Source organism: Pelophylax lessonae, assembly GCF_965119305.1.
Source record: "Pelophylax lessonae genome assembly, chromosome: 4".
NCBI lineage: Eukaryota > Metazoa > Chordata > Amphibia > Anura > Ranidae > Pelophylax > Pelophylax lessonae.
Window position 1 is genome coordinate 558,396,234 of NC_138771.1, and position 13,822 is coordinate 558,410,055.

Consider the following 13,822-nt stretch of genomic DNA (forward strand, 5'->3'; position numbering starts at 1 on the left):
GAGACTACAGACATGATACAGTAGATGGTCAGAGAGTGCAGACGTGATACAAGAGCTGGTCAGAGACTGCAGACGTGATACAAGCGATGGTCAGAGACTGCAGACATAGTACAGGAGATGGTCCAGAGACTGCAGATGTGATACTAGAGAAGGTCAGAGACTGCAGACATGATAGAAGGACACTAGGGGGGCCGGAGAGCACAGGGAAAGCAGAGAGCACTGGAAGAGCTGAAGGGCAAGGGGGGGGGGAACTGGAGAGAATTAAGGGGGGGGGTTGGAAAGCATTGCAGGGGGGTTGGAAGGCGCAGGGTGTGGATAGCACTGGGGGGGGGGTGGCGGGCAGGGAAAACCAGGGGGATGGAAAAGCATGGGGGGGACTGGAGAGCACTGGGGGGGGGAACTGGAAATCACTTAGGGGGGAGCCAGGGAGCACAGGGGGGTGGAGAGCACTGGGGGAGCCAGAGAGCATAGGGGGAGATGAAAAGCACTGTGGGGACTTGAAGAGCACGGGGGGGGGGGCTAAAGAGTACAGGGGGTTTAAGATCACTGGGGGAGGGGGGCTAAGATCACTGGGGGGGGCTAAGATAACTGGGGGGGGCTAAGAACACTGGGGGGCCAAGATCACTGGGGGGGGGCTAAGATCACTGGGGGGGAGGGGCTAAGATCACTGGGAGGGGGGCTAAGATCACTGGGGGGGGCTAAGATCACTGGGGGGCAGTAAAAGAAGTTGAATAGGAGAGGGATGGGACAGCTCAGCTGCATATAGAGAAGAATGCCTGCAGAAGGGAGGAGAAGAATCCATCCATCCATCCAGCGGCATAAGGAGACATCAAATCCTCTCTATATGCAGCCGAGCCGCCCCACCCCCCTCCTATTCAGCACAGGCTGCAGTGGCAGTCAGTTACCTTCTCTCCCCGCAGCTGCCCCCCGCGAGCAGCCCGAAGTCGGGCTGAAGGAGCTCCCATCTGCAGCGGCTTCAGTGATCATCGACGGCCGCGCGGGAAGGAACACACAGACACACACTGACTACTTTACTTCCGGACCGGCTCCGCGGCCAATCAGCCTTCTGCTCAGGGGGGTGTGACCCACACCCCCCCTGAACAGAAGGCTGATTGGCCGCGGAGCCGGTGTAACTGGCAAGTACACCGGCCGGCGGCCGCCCGCAGTGAGGAAATGTCTTCTAGTGTCTGTGAGTGAATGTGATGACTCTGAGCGCCGCACCCCACCGGGACACTGCCCAGTCTGCCCGGTCCGGCCCTGGCGCCCGGGGCCCCTGGACATTCGGGGCCCTGGGCAGTTTCCCAGTTTGCCCCCCCCCCCCCCTAACGCCGGCCCTGGACCAGAACTTCGGTAATAAAAAAAACCCATTTTGAAGCCCCAAAACCCAATAAATGCCCCTAAAAAGTGCATAGGGTTCTGGGTCATGCCCCAGGGACTATTAATCACACAAAAAAAGTTCTTAAAAATTGTCATTTTTGATAGAGAGCCAATTATGGAAAAAATTATTGAAAAAAAAAAAAGAGATTTCTTTGGATTTAGTGTCTGGGGGGTCTAAAAAGTGTACCTGTGAAGTTTCAGCTCTGTAGCATGTCCAGAACCAGCAAAAAAAAGATTGTTTGTATTAGAACACTTATAGAACAGGGATATGGCTCCGCTATTTTCACACCTTGCCTGTTTTGTAGCAAGCGTTTTTTTGGGCATTTTTTGGGGGTTATTGGAGGCAGGCATAACATCAGAACTTCTGTGTAGGGGTATATATACACACACACTTATATGTATATATACACATACACATATATAGGTGTGAAAATAGCAGAACACTATGCTTGCGCTAATGAAATAATTAACAGGCATATGTCTCCGCTCCTATAACACCTATATATGTGTATGTGTATAAATACATATAAGTGTGTGTGTATATATACCCCTATACAGAAGTTCAGATGTTTTGCCTGCCTCCAAAGACCCAAAAAAAATACCCAAAAAAACGCCTGCGCCAAAAAAAAATGCCCAGGTGTGTTATTGCAGGCGTTTTCTTTGGGCATTTTTTTGGGGTCTTTGGAGGCAGGCAAAACATCTGAACTTCTGTATAGGGGTATATATACACACACACTTATATGTATTTATACACATACATACATATACTGAAAGTATTATAAAAACGCCCAGGTGTGTTATTGCAGGCGTTTTATTTGGGCATTTTTTTGGGGTCTTTGGAGGCAGGCAAAACATCTGAACTTCTGTATAGGGGTATATATACACACACATGTATGTTACATAGTTACATAGTTAGTGAGGTTGAAAAAAGACATCAGTCCATCCAGTTCATGTCTTTTTTCAACCTCACTAACTATGTAACTATGTAACATTTTTTTGGGGTCTTTGGAGGCAGGCAAAACATCGGAACTTCTGTATAGGGGTATATATACACACACACTTATATGTATTTATACACATTCACATATATAGGTGTGATAGGAGCGGAGCCATATGCCTGGTAATTATTTCATTAGCGCAAGCATAGTGTTCTGCTACTTTCACACCTATATATGTGTAAGTGTATATATACATACATGTGTGTGTATATATACCCCTATACAGAAGTTCAGATGTCATGCCTGACTCCAAACATGTCCTCAAAAAAGCCCTATAAACGCCTGCAGCAAAAAGCAGGCTGACAGGCGGTCACCCTGAAATGGAAGGGTTTGGTCACCCTGCCATAGCAGTCAGAGTCAGTTAACCCTACACTACACTACGGTCACCCTGGCACTTAACACTTTCCCTACAGAAACTAGACTTTTGAATCTAACTAAAGTGGAAAATAGCACCCTAACTACACTAGATATCCCTTTCCTCACACTAATAATTGCTAAATGACACTTTGAAACAGAAGTAACAGAACTGCTTCCACTCTCTTCCACAGCCCTGTATTACAATGCTAGGAATTTGGCGGGGCTATCTTATATACTGGGGGGCGTATTCATTAATGATTGGCCTCTGGACCCCCTAGTCACTCCAATCACATTCCTAGCATTCTTCTGCCCCCTCAGTTGGCTTTTACTGATGGTTCTGGTCCAATCACGGCTTTTAAAGCCCAGTTCCTGTACCATTGCATTTTGGTCGGTTCTGGTTGCCGAATTCCGAACTTTTTCAGCAAAAAGTTTGGAATTCGGCCAAATATCGAACAGTCAATGTTCGGGTCGAATCGATGGTCGACCCGAACTGTTCGATCATCCCTAATCAGCGCTGCTTATACTAGAAATACTCTCACTCTACCAGTGCTAAAACAATATATTCTAAAGTGCAATACAGGAAAATATACAATCAATTCATCAAAAATTAAAAATTAATCAAACAATTAAAGTGCAAGATGTAAAATGTCCTCTCTTGAGTCCCTACTCACCAATAGTGTAATAAGAATCAGCATATAGTGCTGTATAAGCACTGTGGATAGTGGAGATAATCCTCCTTCTCCTTTCCGCTCCTCGACTCAATTAATGGTGAAGAAAATGGTACCATTCCACATAGTATGCGGTTAGGATAACATTCTTCTTATCTCCGTTATTAGGCTCACAGTAATATATATGGTGGAAATGATAGATGAATTCTCATAGCGTAAGACTGTATTATTTATTTAAAATATAAAAAACAAATCCACTTGAAAAGTTTAAAAGCAATAACAATCGATGGTTACTCGTGGTGGACGCCACGGCAGCGTGTGTTCCCAGCACCAGATATGACGTCACACCAATCGGTCCCCTGCTTTACACGTTTCACCCCTCCCACTAGACATCTTCTGAAGCTGGGGTGGCCTATGGCTGTCTACCTTTTATGTTGTTAACTCCTCCTATTACACCTCACCTCACACTACTACACCTGGTGTAGTAGGAGGAGTTAACAACATAAAAGGTAGACAGCCATAGGCCTCTTAGTTTTTTTCTGGATGCTAAAGTGAAGACAGGGATGAAACCATCAAACATGCCCAAACAAGAAAATTGTCACCAGCACCTCTTTATGCATCATAAAGTCTTTTTACACTAGGACATTAAAAATTCCTCACAAACCAATGTTTTGGGACCATGCTGGATCCCTTTGTCAAAGTATAATGACTTTTGCATTCTTTGCATAAGCTGGCTCTTCTATGGCATGGTAAGCTTTGACACACTGCTTTGTGTATGGCATTCCTATACTTATTGGTAATGGAGAAATGTGGATATTTTTAAAAGATGTGGCCTATTGTAAGGAATTAAAGGATGAGGACCACCCATAAAAGACGACAAAGGAAATTTTGCCACAGAGGACAGAGAAAAGGCGAAAGTGTTAAATAATTTCTTCTCTTCAGTCTTTACAAAAGAATCAGGGGGCTACACTAACCCAGCCTGTATTGCTAAACTAAATAATACACCTCAGGAAGTACCGCCATGGCTAACAGAAGATAGACTTAGAACTAAACTAGAGAAACTTAACATAAATAAATCACCGGGACCGGATGGCTTGCACCCGAGGGTTCTTAAAGAGCTCAGCCAGGTGATTGCCAGACCATTATTCTTGATCTTTAAGGATAGTCTACAGACGGGTATGGTGCCAGCTGATTGGAAAAAAGCCATTGTGGTACCAATTTTTAAAAAAGGGCCGAGATATATCCCGGGTAACTATAGGCTGGTCAGCCTAACATCAGTAGTCTGCAAGATTTTGGAAGGGATGTTAAGGGACCACATACAAGACTTTAGTAATGAAAAAGGTATTATTAGTAGTAATCAGTATGGATTCATGAAAAATCGTTCTTGCCAAACCAGTCTATTAACCTTCTACAAGATAAAGGTAAACCTGTGGATGTGGTGTATTTGGACTCTGCAAAGGCCTTTGACACCGTTCCCCACAAACGCTTACTGTACAAACTAAGGAATGTAGGTATAGACCATAGGGTGAGTACCTGGATAGAGAACTGGCTCCAGGGGAGAGTCCAGAGGGTGGTGATAAATGGGGAGTACTCGGTTTGGGCGGGTGTGGAAAGTGGGGTCCCCTAAGGTTCTGTCCTGGGACCAATCCTGTTTAATTTATACATAAATGATCTAGAGGGGGGGATACCTAGTACAATCTCAGTATTTACGGTGGATTCTAAACTAAGCATGCCAATATCTTCGATGCAGGATGTGGAAACCTTACAAGCGGACCTGAACAAAATAATGGGGTGGGCAACTACATGGCAGATGAGGTTTAATGTTGAAAAATGTAAAGTAATGCACTTGGGCATCAGAAACACGAAAGCAAGCTACTCACTGGGGGGGAAACCTCTTGGTGAGTCTAGGATGGAAAAGGACCTGGGAGTACTGGTGGACAACAGGCTTGGCAGTGGCATGCAATGCCAAGTGGCTGCAAGCAAAGCCAACAGAATACTGGCATCTATAAAAAGGGGATTCACTCCAGAAATAAAGAGATTATTCTCCCGCTCTACAAGACTCAGGTCCGGCCACATCTGGAGTATGCTGTCCACTTCTGGGCACCGGTCCTCATGAAGGATGTGCTGGAACTGGAGAAAGTCCAGAGAAGGGCAACAAAATTAATTAGGGGAATGGAGGACATCAGCTATGAGGAAAGACTACAAGCACTGAACTAATTCTCTCTGGAGAAAAGACAATTTAGGGGGGATATGGTATCAATGTACAAATACTGTACTGGTGATGACTCTAGCATAGGGAACAAACTATATAGGGAAAGGGAATACAATAAGATACGTGGCCACTCACTAAAATTAGAGGAAAATGTTTTAACCTTAAAATACGTAGGGGGTTCTTCACGGTCAGAGCAGTAAGGATGTGGAATTCACTTCCACAAGCAGTCGTATCAGCAGGGAGCATCGATAGTTTCAAAAAACTATTAGATGGGCACCTTAAAGACCACAACATGCAGGGGTATTCAATGTACGGTTAACAGCAAACAAACACACACATTATAGGTTGAACTGGATGGACTGATGTCTTTTTTTCAACCTCACAAACTATGTAACTATGTAACACTTAATTCACTATTCAACCTTGGTTATAGATGGGTGCTTGTAGTGACTGTTGCAGCTTGCCCTGCACAAATCACAGGAAAATGGTGAGACTTTGCAAAAGAGCACTGGTGGTGTCTCATTGGCTTATTATAACACACATTTTCAAATCTTTCAGCATCAATTTCCTTTGTGTTTGTTGGCATCTGGCCATGTGCCATCTCAGCACTGCAAAGCTAGTAGGTGCTTTCCTTCCCCAATACTGCAATCCTAGATACTCTAGTTCATGTCTGAATGGTGAAGTATCGGCACTCAGGACAACCAGACCAACATATATCAATAGTGCTGGCCCAGGGGACCTACCTGTCTCCCAGCCCAACTATATCCTGGGTTGTGGCCATGCTGACACACATTTCATTATTTTTTCCATATATTGTCATAAATATTTAATATATATATAGATATAGATAAAGATAAATATATATATATATATATATATATATATATATATATATATATATATATATTTATATATATATATTTATAGTATCTCACAAAAGTGAGTACACCCCTCACATTATAGTAAATATTTTATTATATCTTTTCATGTGACAACACTGAAGAAAAGACACTTTGCTACAATGTAAAGTAGTGAGTGTACAGCTTGTATAATAGTGTAAATTTGCTGTCCCCTCAAAATACCTCAACACACAGCCATTAATGTCTAAACCGCTGGAAACAAAAGTGAGTACACCCCTAAGTTAAAATGTCCAAATTGGGCCCAAAGTGTTAATATTTTATGTGGCCACCGTTATTTTCCTGCACTGCCTTAACCCTCTTGGGCATGGAGTTCACCAGAGCTTCACAGGTTGCCACTGGTGTCCTCTTCCACTCCTTCATGATGACATCACAGAGCTGGTGGAGTTTAGAGACCTTGTGCTCCTCCACCTTCTGTTTGAGGATGCCCCACAGATGCTCAATAGGGTTTAGGTCTGGAGACATGCTTGGCCAGTCCATCAGCTTTACCCTCAGCTTCTTTAGCAAGGCAGTGGTGGTATGTTTGGGGTTGTTATCATGTTGGAATACTGCCCTGCGGCCTAGTCTACGAAGGGGCGGGACCATGCTCTGCTTCAGTATGTCACAGTAAATGTTGGCATTCATGGTTCCCTCAATAAACTGTAGCTCCCCAGTGCCTGAAGCACTCATGCAACCCCAGACCATGACACTCCCACCACCATGCTTGACTGTAGGCAAGACACACTTGTCTTTGTACTCCTCACCTGGTTGCCTCCACACACGCTTGACACCATCTGAACCAAATATGTTTATTTTGGTCTCATCAGACCACAGGACACGGTTCCAGTAATCCATGTCCTTAGTCTGCTTGTCTTCAGAAAACGGTTTGCAGGCTTTCTTGTGCATCATCTTTAGAAGAGGCTTCCTTCTGGGATGACAGCCATGCAGACCAATTTGATGCAGTGTGCGGAGTATGGTCTGAGCACTGACAGGCTGACCTCCCACCCCTTCAACCTCTGCACCAATGGGGGAGGGAAAATGGCTAATTGGGCCCAATTTGGACATGCTCACTTAGGGGTGTACTCACTTTTGTTGCTAGCGGTTTAGACATAAATGGCTGTGTGATGAAATATATAGAGTGGAATAAATAAATACCACTGCCTGCGCAATTGGATAAATACTACTATGCTCTAGGCTACAAATACAGCTGCTGGTTATAAAGACAAATGTCCAGAAATATACAATTCCAAAAGAACTGGTTGCCACCTGGACAATCGCTCCCTTGGCAAACTGCGCTAATAATTTAAAGTGAATAAAGTGCCAATAAATAACTTTAAATTAATTATTATATTCATGAACTCATGAAAAATTCATAAATATGCATCTAAAGTGAATTTCATGAATTAAGCAAACCATGATTATGAATAATACAATATATATATATATATATATATATATATATATATATATATATATATATATATTGTATTATTATTATATATATATGTAAATAAATGAATAAATAATAAATAAAGTGCATATAGTGCTTAAAAAGTGTGATATAGTGTGTTAAATGAACAAATGAATAAATAAATATACATGGATGGAGAGAAGGAGAAGGGGAGGGGGGGATGAAATGGTATGGAGAAGGTGAGAAGGAAAAGTAAGAAAAAGAAGGAGAAGAACTCGAGCCATTTCAGAACCCGATCTGCAAAGAAGATTTTACCCATCAGTAGGCTCAGTTGGACCGTGAGCATCAATCCAGGTGGACCATACTTTGTCAAACTTCTTGGGACAATTTCTACTTTCATAGGTTAGTTTATACAACGGCAAAACTGCATTTACCGCAGACACCTAACTACAGGGAGTGCAGAATTATTAGGCAAATGAGTATTTTGACCACATCATCCTCTTTATGCATGTTGTCTTACTCCAAGCTGTATAGGCTCCAAAGCCTACTACCAATTAAGCATATTAGGTGATGTGCATCTCTGTAATGAGAAGGGGTGTGGTCTAATGACATCAACACCCTATATCAGGTGTGCATAATTATTAGGCAACTTCCTTTCCTTGGGCAAAATGGGTCAAAAGAAGGACTTGACAGGCTCAGAAAAGTAAAAAATAGTGAGATATCTTGCAGAGGGAGGCAGCACTCTTAAAATTGCAAAGCTTCTGAAGAGTGATCATCAAACAATCAAGCATTTCATTCAAAATAGTCAACAGGGTCGCAAGAAGCGTGTGGAAAAACCAAGGCGCAAAATAACAGCCCATGAACTGAGAAAAGTCAAGCGTGCAGCTGCCAAGATGCCACTTGCCACCAGTTTGGCCATATTTCAGAGCTGCAACATCACTGGAGTGCCCAAAAGCACAAGGTGTGCAATACTTAGAGACATGGCCAAGGTAAGAAAGGCTGAAAGACGACCACCACTGAACAAGACACACAAGCTGAAACGTCAAGACTGGGCCAAGAAATATCTCAAGACTGATTTTTCAAAGGTTTTATGGACTGATGAAATGAGAGTGAGTCTTGATGGGCCAGATGGATGGGCCCGTTGCTGGATTGGTAAAGGGCAGAGAGCTCCAGTCCGACTCAGACGCCAGCAAGGTGGAGGTGGAGTACTGGTTTGGGCTGGTATCATCAAAGATGAGCTTGTGGGGCCTTTTCGGGTTGAGGATGGAGTCAAGCTCAACTCCCAGTCCTACTGCCAGTTTCTGGAAGACACCTTCTTCAAGCAGTGGTACGGGAAGAAGTCTGCATCCTTCAAGAAAAACATGATTTTCATGCAGGACAATGCTCCATCACACGTGTCCAAGTACTCCACAGCGTGGCTGGCAAGAAAGGGTATAAAAGAAGAAAAGCTAATGACATGGCCTCCTTGTTCACCTGATCTGAACCCCATTGAGAACCTGTGGTCCATCATCAAATGTGAGATTTACAAGGAGGGAAAACAGTACACCTCTCTGAACAGTGTCTGGGAGGCTGTGGTTGCTGCTGCACGCAATGTTGATGGTGAACAGATCAAAACACTGACAGAATCCATGGATGGCAGGCTTTTGAGTGTCCTTGCAAAGAAAGGTGGCTATATTGGTCACTGATTTGTTTTTGTTTTGTTTTTGAATGTCAGAAATGTATATTTGTGAATGTTGAGATGTTATATTGGTTTCACTGGTAAAAATAAATAATTGAAATGGGTATACTGTATCTTTGATTTTTGTTAAGTTGCCTAATAATTATGCACAGTAATAGTCACCTGCACACACAGATATCCCCCTAAAATAGCTAAAACTAAAAACAAACTAAAAACTACTTCCAAAAATAGTCAGCTTTGATATTAATAATTCTGCACTCCCTGTAGTTACCGTTGGCGATACATTTAGGATTTTTTTCCCCAAGTTTTCCTCACTGTGAGACCAATAAATACTTTCTCAGAGTAGATTGAAGCTTTAAGAGCCGGTTCACATAGAGGCGACACGACTCCCTACTACTTCGGGGGCGACTTGTGCATTACCGTGCACCACGACTTCGGAGCGACTTGCAGGGACTTCACATAATGGAAGTCTATGCAAGTCGCTCCGAGGTCGCCCCGAAATAGTACAGGACCCTTTTTCTAAGTCGAATCGACTTGAGTCGCTCCTATTAGAACGGGTCCTGTAGCGGTCAATGGACCGCGAGGGAGCGCGACTTGTCAGGCTGACAAGTCGCCTGACAAGTCGCGCTAGTGTGAATGGGCTCTTATAAAACAATTGTTTGCCATGCACTGTGAAACAATTGATAGTTTCTTATGTGGAACCTGTGAACAAATGATTGCTAGTTATTGAAAGTATCACACTGATAATGTTTAATGTATTTCAACTTTATAGGAAGAAATTAACAATCTTCTGAATGTACAAAAGTATATAGAACTGATTGTGGTTGCTGATATATCAATGGTAAGTATTAAGTGTTATTTTAAACATAGCTATAGTATAGTACAAGATTAAATGAAATTATGACATTGAAATTTTTTTTGCTGATATACTTCCAATTTTGTTTTTCAGTATCATAAATATGGCAATAATACCCAAGCTGTGAAAGACAAAGTATTTTCAATAGTTAATGTCATGAATGTGGTGAGTAAACTTGTGGTGGGCAGTTAGAGAATTGGTTAGAGGGAGCAGTGTGTAAGATCTGAATGGAAGTCAGAGACTGGAGAACTGTTTGTGAACTGAAGGAGGAAACATCACTAATGCAGCCACTAAACACCCCAAGAGGTTCATTTACTAAGAGTGGGGCACTCGGAATCTGGTGCATAGTGTGTAGTAGCCAATCAGCTTCTAACTTTAGCGTGTTCAATTAAAGTGGTTGTAACCCTTAAAAAAAAAAAAAAAAAAAAAAAAAAAGGTTCCTGTCCCATTAAGGCACGAGATATAGCACAGCGCTTTTGTCATGTCACTCATCCCTTTCTACATTGCATACCTGGTTGATCCTGCCTGTTCCTGTCTTTTCCTGTTTAAACTGGCCACCTTTATCATGGCTGCTGATCCCTGATAGTGTGCTCAGTTTACACACCTCCATCATCCAGCTCTCTTCTCAGCGACTCTACATCTTCTCCTTCCTCTCTCCCTGTCTCTTTCATAGTCTCTGTGTGTGTGAGCTAATCTCCTCCCCACCCCTCCCCTCTCCTCCAGTCTAGACATAGAAATGCTATTCCTCTGAATCTACTCCTCCTCTTTGTTAAAGCTGCAGTGTCTCCTACAGTGTTTTATCTTTAGAGACAGCAGCTAACAGATCAGTTTTGTTGCTTTCACATAAAAATCATTTTAAACAATTTTAAAAACTATATTTATTGAACTACGTTTTCAAAATACTAATTACTTTTGCAAAGTTTTTTTTAACGTAATTTTTTTTTCTATTGTTGTTATACAGTGACATTGATCATTTCATTATCAAGGCTAGGTTCCTTCAATTGAATGACTGATCCTTCCTTCAACCAATCGGTCGATCTTTCCTTTTTTTTTTGATCGATCCTTCCTTCGATTGATTGATCCTTCCTTAGATTGATTGATCCTTCCTTAGATTGATTTTTTGATCTTTCTTTTGATCGACTGATCCTTCCTTCAATCGATTGATCCTTCCTTTAATCGATCAACCGATCCTTCCTTACTTTGATTATTCCTGTGATTAACCAACTGATCTTTTCTGTGATCGACCGACCAATTTTTCCTTCTACCAATACTTCCATTGATCGATCGACCAATCCTTCCTTTGATTGATTGAACCTTGATTCGATTAATCCTTCCTTTTATCAATTGATCCTTCCTTCCTTCGATCCACCCTTCCTATCTTTAATCGTTCCCTCCATTGCTCAACTTTTCCTGTGATCAATTGATCATTTGATCCTTCTTTTGATCTTTGAACTTAGCCTTTATTTCCTTCGATCAATCCTTCCTTCCTACCTTTGATTCGTCCTTCCTTTGTTTATTATTTTTGTTTTGGTAATTTTTTCACCGTTATTTCTCCTTTTCCATATCGTATAATACCTTGTTGATCCTGCCTGTTCCTTTGTTTCTGTTAGTAAACTGATTTTCTGTCATCCTTCTCTCTCTGTAGCATCTGTATCTCCCTTTCTCTCCCCCTCCCTTCTTGTCATTTCCATGATCTGTGTATAGCCTCTCCTCTACCTTGTCCCTCCCCTCCCCTCCTAAAACTGAAACGAAACCATCAGAGGTATGTGAACCCCTCCCACTAGAGTTCCTCTGCTTGGGAGTAAGACCTGAGAAAACCATGTTACTACATCAGGCACACAACTTTAGAGGCAATAAAGTTATCTTCAGTGGTTAATGCAGGGCCGTCTTTACCATAGGGCAAAAAGGGGCATTTGCCCAGGGCCCTGTCATTGTTGGGGGCCCAAAAAGCTGCTGCCCCTGGAGCCTTGAATAGTTCTGTAGCACAAGAAAGGCACTGAGAGAGGAGAAGGACAGTTGCGGGCACTATGTGTAAGAGCTGGCTCAGCTGACGGGGAGTGAGGCAGAGCGTCTCTCCATGCTTTTCCCTCCTCCCTCCTCCCCCCTCCTCTTCTCAGAGTTCGATGGCACAGAACGTGAAGTGTTGTGGCTGCTCTGATAGGCGGAGACTGCACTGTGTGTGTGATGGGAAAAGAGCACGAGCACACACATAACAGAACTGTGCAGGCAGCATCTCTGCACTGACTATGAGGAGAACTGTGAGTGGAATGGGGTGAATTTGTGAAAAGAGGTGAGAACTGTAAAGGGGAGGGGGGGTGGGTGCAGAGGTGGCTGTAGACATGGGGGAAGGGATACAGAGGTGGCTGAGACATGGGGGGGAAGGGATACAGAGGTGGCTGTAGACATGGGGGGAAGGGGTGCAGAGGTGGCTGTACACATGGGGGGAAGGGGTGCAGAGGTGGCTGTAGACATGGGGGGAAGGGGTGCAGAGGTGGCTGTAGAGATGGGGGGAAGGGATACAGAGGTGGCTGAGACATGGGGGAAGGGATACAGAGGTGGCTGTAGACAGGGGAGGGATACAGAGGTGGACAGGGGAGGGATACAGAGGTGGCTGTGGACAGGGGAGGGATACAGAGGTGGACAGGGGAGGGATACAGAGGAGGACAGGGGAGGGATACAGAGGTGGCTGTGGACAGGGGGGGGGGTACAGTGGAGGCTGTGGAAAGGGGAGGGGGTGAACAGAGGTGGCTGTGGACAGGGGGATACAGAGTTGGCTGTGGACGGGGGGTGAGGTACAGTGGCGGTGGCTGTGGAAAGGGGGGGTGGCAGTGGTGGCTGTGGACAGGAGGGGTGGCTGTGGATGGGGGGGTACAGAGGTGGCTGTGGACGGGGGTGGGGTACAGTGGTGGTGGCTGTGGAAAGGGGGGGTGGCAGTGGTGGCTGTGGACAGGAGGGGTGGCTGTGGATGGGGGGGTACAGAGGTAGCTGTGGAAGGGAGGGTACAGAGGTGGCTGTAGATGGGGGGGGGGGACAGAGGTGGCTGTGAACAAGGGGGGTACAGAGGTGGCTGTGAACAAGTGGGGTACAGAGGTGGCTGTGAATAAGGGGGGTACAGGGGTGTCTGTGGACAGGGGAGGGATACAGAGGTGGCTGTGAACAAGTGGTGTACAGAGGTGGCTGTGAACAAGGAGGGTACAGAGGTGTCTGTGGACAGGGGAGGGATACAGAGGTGGCTGTGAACAAGTGGGGTACAGAGGTGGCTGTGAACAAGGGGGGTACAGAGGTGGCTGTGAACAAGGGGGGTACAGAGGTGTCTGTGGACAGGGGAGGTATACAGAGGTGGCTGTGGACAGGTGGGTACAGAGTATG

The 13,822-nt window shown here is 44.3% G+C and overlaps 1 protein-coding gene across 1 annotated transcript in view; it reads left to right on the forward strand.

Annotated features, from left to right (window-relative positions):
* The window catches only part of LOC309552768 (snake venom metalloproteinase ACLH-like), a gene marked incomplete at its 3' end in the record, with an annotated part of 89,414 nt that overhangs the window by 25,738 nt on the left and 49,854 nt on the right, over positions 1-13,822 (forward strand). The window contains exon 6 of the mRNA XM_082253683.1: positions 10,370-10,438. Coding sequence (XP_082109809.1) covers positions 10,370-10,438 — 69 coding nt within the window. The remainder of the gene's footprint in view (positions 1-10,369; positions 10,439-13,822) is intronic.